Raw genomic sequence first — 15,237 nt, 5'->3', positions numbered from 1 at the left:
GTGTGTGTGTGTGAACAGAGCCCTGTAATGCAAGATGTGGCCTTGGCAGCCCCAGCCTGGAGCCACAGTGAGACGTGAGCCAAGGGTTATACTGGGAAAAACCTCTCCCTCCCAGCACCTGAAAGGCTCTGCAGGCCCAGCAGCTCAGCAAGCAAGGGTAAGGGCACAGACTAACATCTTATTTCACACTATCCCTTATAACACATCCTAATGTAATCAGCTCACAATATGAAATTATTTCATTTCTCTCCAATCATTGTTTCAATGGGGCCTTAGGGTCAACTGGCTTCTGGAGGGCCCTGCCTAGAGGAAGGGGTGCATTCTGTCCCTATGTCCCCTCCTGCTCCATCCTCCACAGCATGTGCCTAGCGGTCTACCTTGTGGGGAACTCTTGTACCTCCCTCTTCTAGGCATGGACTAGCATTGAGAAGTGGGAGAAGAGTGTTAGGAAAAAGGGCAAATATAGACATACCTTGTCTTATTGTGCTTTACAGATATTGTTTTTTGTTGTTGTTGTTGTTGTTTACAAATTGAAGGTTTGTGGCAACCCTGCCTCAAACAAGTCTATTGGTGCTGTTTTTCCAACAGCATGTGCTTGTTTTGCATGTCTGTGTCACATTTTGGTAATTCTCCCAATATTTCAAACTTTGTCATTATTTCTATATCTGTTATGGTAATCTGTGATCAGTGATCTTTGATGTCACTATTGTAATTGTTCTGGGGCATCACGAAGTGCGCCCATGTAAGATGGCAAACAATCAATAAATGTTGTGTGTGTTCTGACTGCTCCACGGACTGCCTGTTCCTGAGACACAATAATATATATATAACAATAATATATATATATATAGAGAGAGAGAGAGAGAGAGAGGCAGAGTCGCACTCCGATTGCCCAGGCTGGAGTGCAATGATGTGATTTCAGTTCACTGTAACCTCTGCCTCCCCAAGCTCAGGTGATTCTCCCACTTCAGCCTCCCAAGCTGGGACTACAGGTGTGCACCATCACACCCAGCTAATGTTTTTTTTTTTTTGTATTTTTAGGAGAGACCGGGTTTTGCCATGTTGCCTAGGCTGGCCTTGAACTCCTAGACTCAAACAATCCACCTGCCTCTGCCTCCCAAAGGGCTGGGATTACAGGCATGAGCCACTGTGCCCAGCCCAAGACACAATAAAATAGAAATTAAGCCAATTAATAACCCTACAATGGCCTCTAAGTGTTCAAGTGAAAGGAAAAGTCCCACGTCTCTCACTTTAAATCAAAATCTAGAAATGATTAAGCTTAGTAAGGAGGACATGTTGAAAGTCAAGGCCAAAAGCTCACCTCTTGCACCAGTTAGCCAAATTGCGACTTCACAAGAAAAGTTCTTGAAGGATATTTAAGCTCTACTCCAGGGAACACGCAAATGAAGAGAAAACAAAGCAGCCATATTGCTGATATGGAGAAAATTTGAGTAGTCTGGAGAAAAGATCCAACCAGCCACAACATTTCCTTAAGTCAGAGCCTAATCCAGAACAAGACTCTAACTCTCCTCAATGCTATGGAGGCTGAGAGAGGTGAGGAAGCTGCAGAAGAAAAGTTTGAAGCTAGCGGAGGTTGGTTTGTGAGGTTTAATGAAAGATAACATCTCCATAACGTAAAAATGCAAGATGAAGCAGCAAGTGCAAAGGGAGAAGCTGTGGCAAATTATTCAGAAAATCTAGATAAGATAATTGATGAAAGTGTCTACACTAAACAACAGATTTTCAATGTAGACAAAACAGTCTTATGTTGGAAGAAGATGCCATCCAGGACTTTCAGAGCTAGAGAGGAGATGTCAATGCAAGCTGCAAAGCTCCAAAGGACAGGCTGACTCTCTTTTTAGAGGTGAATGCAGCTGATGACTTTAAGTTGAAGTAAATGTTCATTTACTATTTTGAAAATCCTGGGATCATTAAGAATTATGCTAAATCTACTCTATCTGTGCTCCATAAATGGAACAATAAAGCCTGGATGACAACACATCTGTTTACAGCATGGTTTACTGAATATTTTAAGCCCACTATTGAGAACTATTGCTCAGAAAAAAAGATTCTTTTCAAAATATTACTGCTCTGCACCATGTCACTCAAGAGCTGTATTGGAGATGTACAAGAATATTCATGTTGTTTTCATCCCTGCTAACACAAACATCCATTCTGCAGTCCATGGACCAAGACTTTCAAGTCTTATTAAGAAATATATTTCATAAGGCTATTAAGAAATAGCTCTATATATATATATATATATATATATATATATATATAGCCTTATATAGTTTATATAGCTACCATTGATAGTGATTCCATTGATGGATCTGAGCAAAGCAAATTGAAAAGCTTCTGGAAAGTAGTCATTATTCCAGATGCCATTAGGAACATTTGTAATTCACGGGAGGAGGTCAAAATACCAACATTAACAGGAGTGTGAAAGACATTGATTCCAATCCCCATAGATGACTTTCAGCGGTTCACATCTTCAGTGGAGGAAGTCGCTGTAGATATGGTGGAAATAGCAAGAGAACTAGAACTAGAAGTGGAGCCTGAAGTTGTGACTGAATTGCCGCACTCTCATGATCAAACTTGAACGGATGAAGAGTTGCTTCTTACAGATGAGCAGTGAAAGTGGTCTCTTGAGATGGAATCTCCTCCTGGTGAAGATGCTGTGAACATGGTTAAAATGACAACAATCGATTTAGAATATTACATAAATTTAGTTAATAAAGCAGTGGCAGGGTTTGAGAGGATTGACTCCAATTTTTGAAAGAAGTGGGTAAAATGCTATCAAACAGCATCACATGGTATGGAGAAATCTTTTGTGAAGGGAAGAGTCGACCAAGGTGGCAAATTGCATTGTCATCTTATTTTAAGAAATTGCCACAGCCACCCCCAGCTTTAGCAACCACCATCCTGATCAGTAAGCAGCTATCAACATCAAAACAAGACCGCCATCCTCTTCAGCAAAAACACTATGACTTGCTGAAGGCTTAGATGATGGTTAGCATTTTTAGCAATAAAATATTTTTAATTAAGGTATGCACATTGGTTTTTTTGACATAATACTATTGCATACTTAATAGACTATAGTATAGGGTAAACATAACTTTTATATGCACTGGGAAACCAAAAAAGTTATTTTTGTGATATTTGCTTTATTGTGATGGTCTGAAACTGAACTCACAATCTCACCAAGGTGTGCCTGAACCTCTTTAGCTAACTGGCCACTGCCACAGTCCACTCCGTGTTGGTCAAGATGCCCCAGAGTGGCAGGCACACTGCGTGGTCACATCCAAGGGCCTAGAGATGGTGGGGGCTCCATATGGATCTAGACATATGAGATCTCTCTTTGATTTGACTTCTTCCAACCCACCATTTTCTGGGTGCTGGGCTCGTCTCACCCAGAAAGTAGGACCCAATGTGATAGTTCCTGCCCAGTTCCCTCCTGTGGTAGCCACTTGACCCAGGGGCACTCTTGATCCTTGCAGCCTCACTTACACACCCTATCTCTACCCCTATCACCTCTCTCCAATCCCCACTCCGCCTGCTCAGCTTGTCTGCTGCCCAGTGGGGGCCCCACCCATGCTGGCATCTCCTTTTGCAAGTCCCCATTCCTCATATGGTTTCTTCAGAGCCCCTTTCCTTGGCTTTGAGGAGAGATGCCCTCACTCGCTTCCCCACCAATCCTGCCCACTTCTACAGTACATTCGTTATCCTAATTGCCTCCATATACAGACTGGGGTGAGAGGAGTTGATGTGATGGGTGTGGATACAGCTGGTGCTGTCATCTTCTAGTAAGCCCTGGGAGAGGTGTCTGAGCCCAGGTGTCAGTGGTTTTCTTTGGAACTGTGAGTGCATAACACTTCTTTGCTTTCAGCCTTAGGCCATAGTTGCTAGTTCTGGGACAACCAGAAAAGTCCTACACAATCTCGTGTTATGGGCAGAGCTGAGTATAGAGCTCCAGGTATGATCTGACTCACTTAAGATCACAGTGAGCCTATTGTATTGTTGAACTGTTAGCTTAGACATCTGTACCTACATGGCACTAGCCTCACGCCTAGATACTGATCTGAAAGAAATCCCCTAAGTGCATAGAGAAGACTTCTCAGCCAAGCTAAGGGGCTCCCACCAGGTTTGAGCCTATCTAATGAATCCATGAGGTAGACAGCCTGCACGTGTCCACTTGGTTTGATGAATTGCACAAATCCCCATGGGGAATGTGGTCCATGGGCTGGGAAGTGGGTTACCCTGGGAAAGGTCTACAGGACAGAGGCAGGGATGGAGACAACAGCATGGTGAGTTCCCAACCCATCCACGATGATAGGTGTCTGAGGCAGAAGGTAAAGAGGCTGTCTCCTGGTGGGTGTCATAAGACTCAAGTGTCATTGCTGAGGCACGTGGTTAACAAAGCATGGCACTGGATGGGGGTGGATTCCTCCTATTTCTGTAAGGATCATGGGGACTCCCTGGCTCTCCTGGTAAAGGTGGCTCTGGGGACAGGAAGAGCGTCCTTCTTGACAGAGATGTCAGAGCACTGATGGTGACAATCAGTGTGACACTGCTCACATGACTGAACAATGGGAAGAGCCGGACTGTCTACTGAACAACGGGAAGAGCCCAACTGTCTAATGACGGAGCTCTGTTAAATATAGTTAAGGGTATTTTGTTGAATGAATGAAGCCAGACAGGAAAGAGGACAGTATCTGTAATCCATTTATAGAAGTTAAAGACAGGCTTATTTAATCTCTGTGAAGACAGAGTGGTCTACCTCTGGGTGGAGCAAAAGGCACCTTCTGAAGTGATAGGGATGTTCCTTATCATCTTGATCGGGAGTGATAGTTACATGCATTTATGCATATCAAAACTCAACAAGCTGTACCACTAAGTGTGTTCTCCCTCAATAAAAATAATAAAGAACTACACTTATAAAGAATTTTTTAATAATATAGGAAAATGTCTACACTATAATCTTTAGCTTAAAAAAAAAAAAAAAAAGAAGCCGCCTACAGAATGGTATATGCATGAGAACAATTAATCAAAAAGTGCATGGGAAAAGTCGGGATTGAAACATCATGTTTTAAAAGACATTGTTTTGATACTGTGAGAATGTACCTAAGTTTTTCCTTTTTTCTGTTTTTCCCAATTTTATACAATGAGCATGTGTCGGTTTTATAATTAGACATTTTGTTTGTTTGGTTTGGTTTTGAGACACAGCTTGCTGTCACCCAGGTTGGAGTGCAATGGCCCAATCTTGGTTCACTGCAACCTCCATCTCCTGGGTTCAAGAGATTCTCCCACTTCAGCCTCCTGAGTAGCTGGGACTATAAGGGCGCACCACCACACCCAGCTAATTTTGTGTATTTTTAGTAGAGATGGGGTTTCACCATGCTGGCCAGGTTGGTCTCAAACTCCTGACCTCAAGTTATCCACCCGCCTTGGCTTCCCAAAGTGCTGGGATTACAGGCATGAGCCACTGCACCTGGCCTAGACATTTGTTTTTAAAAATAAAAGATTCATTTGCTCTTTTTACAGCCCATCTCACTGTTGACTGATATTGACCAGGAGTCAACTCAGGCCCCAGGGATTTTCACAACAGCTGCTGTATGGCAGGGTTCCTGCTCACTGTGCTCATGTAGTTGGCCCTTGCACCCAAAGTGATTAATTAACATTCTCCCCATCCTGTTGATGATGCTCTGAAAATATGGTCCAGAAATGGTATGAGCAAGGAGACAGCAAAGCAATGCTTGGAACATAGGTGCAGTGACTAGACATGGAGCAGCTGTTTAAAGACAAAAAGGCCCCAAAAGGAGGGATGGCACAAAACACCCTCCAATATGGGCATGGAGTCTAGAGTGACAAAGTGATCAAAAGTTCATTTCCTATGGGGTGTCCTAATGTAATTAATAATAAAAAGAGAACAAGAGCCAAGCAAACTGAGAGGGACAAAGTAGAAAGAGTAGCAGACACCAAGCAACTAAGTCACAGCATGAATAAGCTGCTAGCTTGTTGTCATTATTGTATCCAGAACAACATTTCATTTAAATGCTGAAGAATTTCCCATGGGTCCCCACTTTTCTTGTGAACCTTTGGGCTGAACCCCCCTGTCCTGAGTGGTTACTAGAACACACCTCTGGACTAGAAACACAAAAGTGGAGTAACACACACTGCAAAGCTGTGCTTCCTTGTTTCAGCCTGTGAATCCTCACCTTGTTTCCCATCTAGCCTATACTTTTCAAACCAGCTTGGCCATAGAATCATGTAGTATTTAGGGTGGAAGCTGCCCCAGGTCTAGCACGTCATTTAACAGAGGAGGAAATGGAAGCTTGGGCAGTGGAAGTATCTTGCCAAGGTCACACAGCAAGTCAGCAGCACAGTGTGTATGACTCTGAGCCTGCTCCACTAGCCCACATTGCCCTCTGGGGGTGAGTATGTCTTCACATCCTTCAATACCCTAATGACAGACACACAGAACATGGCAAAGCCTCAGCTCTGCATGGTGAAAGTAAGAACCAGCAATTGCCACAAACAGAAATACAGTGTTGGTCTGGCAGCCTCCAGGAGTTCTGCACAAGTGGATTACCAGTGAATACAAGGCTATCTTTCTAAAAACCAAAGTTGTATTTATGTTATCTATTTTCTATAAAATTTTATATTAATTTATTTGTTACCTATTTTTGAACTCTTTCAAAAGTACACTTTATATTTCCCTGCTTAAACAGTCCCCCAAGGGTGGGTGCCAGAAAGGCTCTACACTTGTTATCATTCCATCTCCACTACAGGCGTATTGAGTAAGTTTGTATTTGGGTTTTTTTAAAACCTCCACTCTACAGTTAAGAAAACTAAGGCAGAGAGCTTCAATAATTTGGTCAGATCCAAGTAGTAGTAATGAAGCTGGAGGTTAAACCCAGCAGCATGACTGCAGTTCTTAATCAATGCCTTTTGAATTGCACATATGGGATGAACTAGAACATTTTCTCAATGATTCACTGTCCTTGTTATGATATCAGTTACTGAGCTCTGTTGTAACACAGACATATGTCCCTATATGGGGCAGGGGTGTGGGTGTCTTGATTGCTGGGCTGTTTCTGTACTGTTCTGGCTTTTCCCAAGCAGTCATTTCTTTCTATTCTCCAAACACCAGCAATTAGCTTTACCTTTTCAGCTTCTAGTTTGCTGAAACTAATCTGCTATAGACAGAGACTTCAGTGAACCAATTTTATTGGGATTTAATCAAATAAACTCTCTCTGACAAAGAATTGCTGAAAGAGTAACTAAGAGTTTGATGTTTACTGAGTGCATAGTATGTGCTAGATGCTGGCCATGCATGCCTCATAGAATCCTCCCAACAACTCTTGAAATGACTGCTGTCATTCAGCCCAATACCCAGACGAGAAAGCTGAGGGTAAGACAGGTTTCAAGCTTGGCAGTCTGACTACAGAGGCCACTGGCTTAGCCCCTGGGTTAGGCTGCCTCTGTAGGATTGGGGGCACGTAATTTTGCTGTTTGGGTTCTCCTTTGCCTTCTTAGAGATCACAAGCCAAAGCTTTTTATTCTAGAGCCAAGGTCACGGAAGCCCAGGGGGCATCTTGTGGCTCAGGAGTAGCTCTCTGCTGTCTTCTCAGCTCTGCTGACAATACTTGAGATTTTCAGATGTCACCAACCACCAAGAGAGCTTGATATGACTGTATATAGTATAGTCATAAAGAACCTGAACTTGACCATATACTTCTGTCATGTGGAAAATTTCTCATAGCTCCAGATAGATTATATCTGGAGTGAAGAATCCTGCCACCTATGTATCTGGCATAGTGTGAGTCCTCATAAATGCTTACCGGTTTGAAGGGCAACAAAATAGTGAACAGAGTGAAAATCCCCACTAAGATCCTGGGTCCAGAAAAAGATGGGAAACCTGTTTAGCTCGCCCGTGAGCCCATAGTTAAAACTCTTTAGACAACAGGTTGTTTCCGTTTACAGAGAACAATAATATTGGGTGGTGAGCACTTGTGTGTGGGTTGGGGTGGGATAGGGGATACGGGGAGAGTGGAGAAAAAGGGGGCACAGGGTTAATGTGAAGTCCAGGATCCCCCTCTACACTTAAAGTTGGTTTAAGTTGGCTTTAATTAATAGCAACTCTTAAGATAATCAGAATTTTCTTAGCCTTTTAGCCTTACTGTTGAAAAGCCCTGTGATCTTGTACAAATCATTTGCTTCTTGGATAGTAATTTATTTTACTAAAATGTGGGCTTTTGACTAGATGAATGTAAATGTTCTTCTAGCTCTGATATCCTTTATTCTTTATATTTTCTAACAGATTCTGTGTAGTGGGATGAGCAGAGAACAAAAACCAAATAATCCAGTGAGGAAAGCCCGTAAACAAACTTTCAGACCAGAGATCTATTCTCTAGCTTATTTTAAGCTCAACTTAAAAAGAAGAACTGTTCTCTGATTCTTTTTGCCTTCAATACACTTAATTATTTAACTCCACCCTCCTTCAAAAGAAACAGCGTTTCCTATTTTTATACTGTCTATATGATTGATTTGCACAGCTCATCTGGCCAGAAGAGCTGAGACATCCGTTCCCCTACAAGAAACTCTCCCTGGTAAGTAACCTCTCAACCGCTTGGCCTATTAGTTAGCTTCTGAGATGAGTAAAAGACTTTACAGGAAACCCATAGAAGACATTTGGCAAACACCAAGCTCTCATACAATTATCTTAAAATATAATCTTTAAGATAAGGAAGGGGTCAGAGTTTAGAATGAGTTTCAGATGGTTATAACATCAAAGATACAAAACATGATTGTGAGTGAAAGACTTTAAATGGAGCAATAGTATTTTAATAACTAACAATCCTTACCTCTCAAAAGAAAGATTTGCAGAGAGGTGAGTCTTAGCTGGAATCTTGAAATCTTATCTTCTGCTAAGGAGAACTAAACCCTCTCCAGTGAGATGCCTTCTGAATATGTGCCCACAAGAAGTTCTGTCTAAGTCTGGTTCTCTTTTTTCTTTTTCCTCCAGACAACAGGGAAGCCTAAAAATGGTTGAAATTAATATCAAATTACAAAAGTCAAATAAAATTTTCCTCTAATATATCAGTTTCATGGCACAGTTAGTATATAATTCTTTATGGTTCAAAATTAAAAATGAGCTTTTCTAGGGGCTTTTCTCAGCTGCCTAGTCTAAGGTGCAGGGAGTTTGAGACTCACAGGGTTTAATAAGAGAAAATTCTCAGCTAGAGCAGCTGAACTTAAATAGACTAGGCAAGACAGCTGGTTATAAGACTCAACTACCCAGAATGCATGACATTCATCTGTGGTGGCAGACGAAACATTTTTTATTTTATTATTTCTTGGGTATGACAACTCTTAATTGTGTCAACTCAGAAACTACAAACACAAACTTCACAGAAAATGTGAGGATTTTACAATTGGCTGTTGGCATCTATGACCTTCTCGGGGGACTTGGGCATCCGGCCATTTCACTCTGACTACATCATGGCACCAAACATCTGATGGTCTTGCCTTTTAATTCTCTTTTCGAGGAGTGAGAGGGAGGGTAGCATGGTAGTTAAGAGTGCAGGCTTCCCGCATTCAAAATTGGTTGCTTACTAGCTGTGTGGCTTTGAGCAAGTTACTCACCCTCTCTGTGCTTCAAGGTCCTTGTCTGCAAAATGTGAAAAATATTTCCTGCCTCATAAGGTTGCCCTGAGGATTAAATGAATGAATGGGTATGACGCTTAGAACAGTTATTGGCATCCAGTATGTGCCCTCGAGGCCTCTTAATTATTACTGGCTTGCTCACAGTGCATGTTCTTTGTGGGCTAACTCCAGCATCAATAAAAATGTTAAGACTGAGTTGCAGCTGGGCATGGTGGCTCATGCCTGTAATCCCAGCATTCTAGGACGCTGAGGCAGGAAGATTGCTTGAGCCCAGGAGTTCAAGACCAGCCTGGGCAACACAGTGTGAACTTGTCTCTATAAAAATAAACAAAATTAGCTGGGCATGGTAGCGCCTGTAGTCCCCAGCCACTTGGAGGGGTGAGGTGAGAGGATTGCTTGAGCCCAGGATGGTCCAGGCTGCAGTGAGCCATGATCGTGCCACTGCACTCCAGCCTGGGAGACAGAGTGAGACCCTGTCTCACAACAACAACAGCAACAAAAAGGCTGAGCTGCACCATGCTTGACCTAGTTTCTTAAAATTGTTATCAAAGCTTCATTCACTGCATGGTGCTATAGAGCACAAGATTTTATTTGGTGAGATGGTGCTTTCATGAATTCCCCCAACAGAGCCAACCTCTCCATCTAGTGGGCAGGGAAGCTAGCAGCAAACCTTCGCTTCACTACAAAACTTCATTGTTTGGCCAAAAAGGGAGTTCATTCAATGTAGACATCTATGTATGCAATTAAAAACCTATTGATGTATAAAACAGTTTGCATTCATGGAGGGCCACTAAATACATTCTAGGACTTTATAAAAGATCACTTTTTATTTATTCACAGGGTGGAACAAGATGGATTATCAAGTGTCAAGTCCAACCTATGACATCGATTATTATACATCGGAGCCCTGCCAAAAAATCAATGTGAAGCAAATCGCAGCCCGCCTCCTGCCTCCGCTCTACTCACTGGTGTTCATCTTTGGTTTTGTGGGCAACATGCTGGTCATCCTCATCTTGATAAACTGCAAAAGGCTGAAGAGCATGACTGACATCTACCTGCTCAACCTGGCCATCTCTGACCTGTTTTTCCTTCTTACTGTCCCCTTCTGGGCTCACTATGCTGCTGCCCAGTGGGACTTTGGAAATACAATGTGTCAACTCTTGACAGGGCTCTATTTTATAGGCTTCTTCTCTGGCATCTTCTTCATCATCCTCCTGACAATCGATAGGTACCTGGCTATCGTCCATGCTGTATTTGCTTTAAAAGCCAGGACGGTCACCTTTGGGGTGGTGACAAGTGTGATCACTTGGGTGGTGGCTGTGTTTGCATCTCTTCCAGGAATCATCTTTACCAGATCTCAAAAAGAAGGTCTTCATTACACCTGCAGCTCTCATTTTCCATACAGTCAGTATCAATTCTGGAAGAATTTCCAGACATTAAAGATAGTCATCTTGGGACTGGTCCTGCCATTGCTTGTCATGGTCATCTGCTACTCAGGAATCCTAAAAACTCTGCTTCGGTGTCGAAACGAGAAGAAGAGGCACAGGGCTGTGAGGCTTATCTTCACCATCATGATTGTTTATTTTCTCTTCTGGGCTCCCTACAACATTGTCCTTCTCCTGAACACCTTCCAGGAATTCTTTGGCCTGAATAATTGCAGTAGCTCTAACAGGTTGGACCAAGCCATGCAGGTGACAGAGACTCTTGGGATGACGCACTGCTGCATCAACCCCATCATCTATGCCTTTGTCGGGGAGAAGTTCAGAAACTACCTCTTAGTCTTCTTCCAAAAGCACATTGCCAAACGCTTCTGCAAATGCTGTTCTATTTTCCAGCAAGAGGCTCCCGAGCGAGCAAGCTCAGTTTACACCCGATCCACTGGGGAGCAGGAAATATCTGTGGGCTTGTGACCCGGACTCAAGTGGGCTAGTGACCCAGTCAGGGTTGTGCACATGGCTTGGTTTTCATACACAGCCTGGACTGGGGGTGGAGTGGGAGAGGTCCTTTTTAAAAGGAAGTTACTGTTATAGAGGGTCTAAGATTCATCCATTTATTTGGCATCTGTTTAAAGTAGATTAGATCTTTTAAGCCCATCAGTTATAGAAAGCCAAATCAAAATATGTTGATGAAAAATAGCAATCTTTTTATCTCCCCTTCACATGCATCGTTATTGACAAACTCTCCCTTCACTCCGAAAGTTCCTTATATATATTAAAAAGAAAGCCTCAGAGAATTGCTGATTCTTGAGTTTAGTGATCTGAACAGAAATACCAAAATTATTTCAGAAATGTACAACTTTTTACCTTGTACAATGCAACATATAGGTTGTAAATGTGTTTAAAACAGGTCTTTGTCTTGCTATGGGGAGAAAAGACATGAATATGATTAGTTAAGAAATGACATCTTTCATGTGTGATTTCCCCTCCAAGGTATGGTTAATAAGTTTCACTGACTTTTAAAACCAGGAGAGAGCCTTGTGGCCTGGGAGAGCTGGGGAAGCTTCTTAAATGAGAAGGAATTTGAGTTGGATCATCCATTGCTGGCAGAGACAGAAGCCTCACTGCAAGCACTGCATGGGCAAGCTTGGCTGTAGAAGGAAACAGAGCTGGTTGGGAAGACCTGGGGAGGAAGGACAAGGCTAGGTCATGAAGAACCTTGACGGCATTGCTCCCTCTAAGTCATGAGCTGAGCAGGGAGGTCCTGGTTGGTGTTGCAGAAGGTTTACTCTGTGGCCAAAGGAGGGTCAGGAAGGATGAGCATTTAAGGCAAGGAGACCACCAACAGCCCTCAGGTCAGGGTGAGGATGGCCTCTGCTAAGCTCAAGGCGTGAGGATGGGAAGGAGGGAGGTATTCATGAGGATGGGAAGGAGGGAAGTATTCGTGCAGCATATGAGGATGCAGAGTCAGCAGAACTGGGGTGGATTTGGGTTGGAGGTGAGGGGCAGACAGGAGTCAGAGAGAATCCCTAGCCTTCAAGCAGATTGGAGAAACCCTTGAAAAGACATCAAGCACAGAAGGAGGAGGAGGAGGTTTAGGTCAAGAAGAAGAGGGATTGGTGTAAAAGGATGGGTCTGGTTTGCAGAGCTTGAACATAGTCTCACACAGACTCCAGGCTGTCTTTCACTGAATGCTTCTGACTTCAGAGAGTTCCTTCCCATCCCAGCTCAAATACTGAGGGGTCTCCAGGAAGAGACTAGATTTATGAATCTAGTCTAGGAACATACTTCAGCTCACACATGAGATCTAGGTGAGGATTGATTACCTAGTAGTCATTTCATGGGTTGTTGGGAGGATTCTATGAGGCAACCACAGGCAGCATTTAGCACACACTACACATTCAATAAGCATCAAACTCTTAGTTACTCATTCAGGGATAGCATTGAGCAAAGCATTGAGCAAAGAGGTTCCACAGAGGTGAGGGAAGCCTGAAAAATTAAGATGCTGCCTGCCCAGTGCACACCAGTGTAGGTATCATTTTCTGCATTTAACCATCAATAGGCAAAGTGGAGAGGGGACATATTCATTTGGAAACAAGCTGCCTTGAGCCAACCCACAAAGGTACAATTTACCAGCCTCCGTATTTCAGGCTGAATGGGGGTGGGGGGGCGCCTTAGGTACTTATTCCAGATGCCTTCTCCAGACAAACCTCTCTCTCTCCCTTTGAAATGAATATACCCCTTAGTGTTTGAGTATATTCATTTCAAAGGAAGAGAGAGAGGTTTTTTTCTGTTGCTTCTCATATGATTGTGCACATACTTGAGATTGTTTTGAATTTGGGGGATGGCTAAAACCATCATCGTACAGGTAAGGTGAGGGAATAGAAAGTGGTGAGAACTACTCAGGGAATGAAGGTGTCAGAATAATAAGAGGTGCTACTGACTTTCTCAGCCTCTGAATATGAACGGTGAGCATTGTGGCTGTCAGCAGGAAGCAATGAAGGGAAATGTCTTTCCTTTTGTTCTTAAGTTGTGAAGAGTGCAAGAGTAGCATAGGACCCTACCCTCTGGGCCAAGTCAAAGACATTCTGGCATCTTAGTATTTGCATATTCTTATGTATATGAAAGTTACAAATTGCTTGAAAGAAAATATGCATCTAATAAAAAACACCTTCTAAAATAATTCATTATATTCTTGTTCTTTCAGTCAAGTGTACATTTAGAGAATAGCACATAAAACTGCCACAGCATTTTATAAGCAGCTGTTTTCTTCCTTAGTGTGTGTGCATGTGTGTGTGGTGTATACAAAGAGAGAGATAATTATATTTTTGTATTTTCTTTTAAATAATTTTTAAAATTGACCCTTTTCCTGAGACAAATTGCCAGAATAGTTTGTGTTTACAGATGGTACCTCTAAGAGTAAGGTTGCTGAGCAATTGACTTGAAAACTTTTAAAATTCAAATTTTAATTCCACTACTCAAAAGAATTGCCATGTTTTAAAAAAGAGAATCGGTGCCATAAGTTAGTTGTCTATGTTTGAAAATGAAGAAGACATGCAACGTCATGGCCTGGTCACTTACCTGCAGCCCTGAGTTGTAGGCACATCATATGTGAGAATGAGGATGCTTTTCTTTCATTTAAAATCCCTCCCCAAAACTTGGCTCTAACTACAGTGATGACAATCATGTACATTTGGATTTATGTGCACGAGTCTCTTACCCTGAGAGAGGACAGGTGCTGCAGGTGGAGGGGACCCGTCTGGGTCACGTTCACATTTTGAACATGCTGGTTTTCAGTCACTGCACACTCATCTCCCAGCGCAGGTCATGGGCAGCAGATGCAAAAGCTGCCCGTGGTCTTATTTGGAGGTGCGTGAAATGAGCAGAAGACAGAACAGCTGGATCTGACTAGAAGGGCAGCTTCTCCCTACCAAGACTTGAAGGATTGCCTTTCATCTCTTAGGCTAAAAGGTAGAATGAACCAAGGAAGGGCAGGAGGGGGCTGGGGTTAGAGTAGAAGGAAGAGGCCATGGAGAAGGGAGATCCATCCCATAGGGGGAAGGCAGTGCGGCAGGGAGGTTTGAAGGTATCAGTTTTATGGATGACATAAATGCAGCCATGTCAATTGCTCCTTTTTCCTTTTCCAACTTATTAAATGTCTTCCAATGTTAGCACAAAGAAAAGCTATTTGCAGTGTTGCCAGCCTTTCCAGAGCCGTCCCCATTCTCTCCCCAGGCCCATGCCTTTACTCCTTGGAGTTTCAACTCACGACCTTCAGGATCTGACTTTATTCACCATCTCTGGGGTGAACGTACCTTCTGTCTCCACCCAGAGGTCTCTATCAAAGAGGAGATTGCATGCCATGGATAAAGTCAAAGTAGAGGTGACTGTCCTTAGGAAGAGTAATGTGCAAATTCATAAACTGGGATTCTGTTTACATTTTGTACTCCAGGGGTTCTTAGTTTAAATCGCTCTGAATAAATTAAGATGCATTGGCATTTCCACTGTTATGATTAAATTTACAAATCATTTATTTTCTATCACGGGGAGAGATAGAGCTCCAAACACAAACATAACTGCTCAAGTGTTAACACTTATAATGAAAACATAAGAATTACCACCAACTACCCTG

The 15,237-nt window shown here is 42.7% G+C and overlaps 1 protein-coding gene and 1 long non-coding RNA gene across 2 annotated transcripts in view; one reads left to right on the top strand and one right to left on the bottom strand.

Moving 5' to 3' along the window:
- Positions 1–1,594: 1,594 nt before the first annotated feature.
- LOC134739177 (uncharacterized) overlaps positions 1,595–15,237 on the bottom strand; it is a 37,202-nt gene continuing 23,559 nt past the window's right edge. The window contains exons 2-3 of the long non-coding RNA XR_010125729.1: positions 8,868–9,041; positions 1,595–2,678 (exon numbers count right to left, since the gene is read on the bottom strand). This is a non-coding gene — a long non-coding RNA (uncharacterized LOC134739177). The remainder of the gene's footprint in view (positions 2,679–8,867; positions 9,042–15,237) is intronic.
- On the top strand, positions 8,324–13,788 carry CCR5 (C-C motif chemokine receptor 5). Its single transcript, XM_054483136.1, has 2 exons — positions 8,324–8,612; positions 10,510–13,788. The coding sequence occupies exon 2, from the start codon at positions 10,521–10,523 to the stop codon at positions 11,577–11,579; it is 1,059 nt and encodes a 352-aa protein (XP_054339111.1). The 5' UTR covers positions 8,324–8,612; positions 10,510–10,520; the 3' UTR covers positions 11,580–13,788.

The sequence above is a fragment of the Pongo pygmaeus genome, chromosome 2 (genome assembly GCF_028885625.2).
Source record: "Pongo pygmaeus isolate AG05252 chromosome 2, NHGRI_mPonPyg2-v2.0_pri, whole genome shotgun sequence".
In the NCBI taxonomy this organism is placed as follows: Eukaryota; Metazoa; Chordata; class Mammalia; order Primates; family Hominidae; genus Pongo; species Pongo pygmaeus.
This window is presented reverse-complemented; position numbering and strand designations above follow the sequence as displayed.

What these genes read in the sequence shown, in the direction of transcription:
- CCR5 (XM_054483136.1), top strand. Translation starts at nt 10,521, where the DNA reads ATGGATTATCAAGTGTCAAGTCCAACCTATGACATCGATTATTATACA.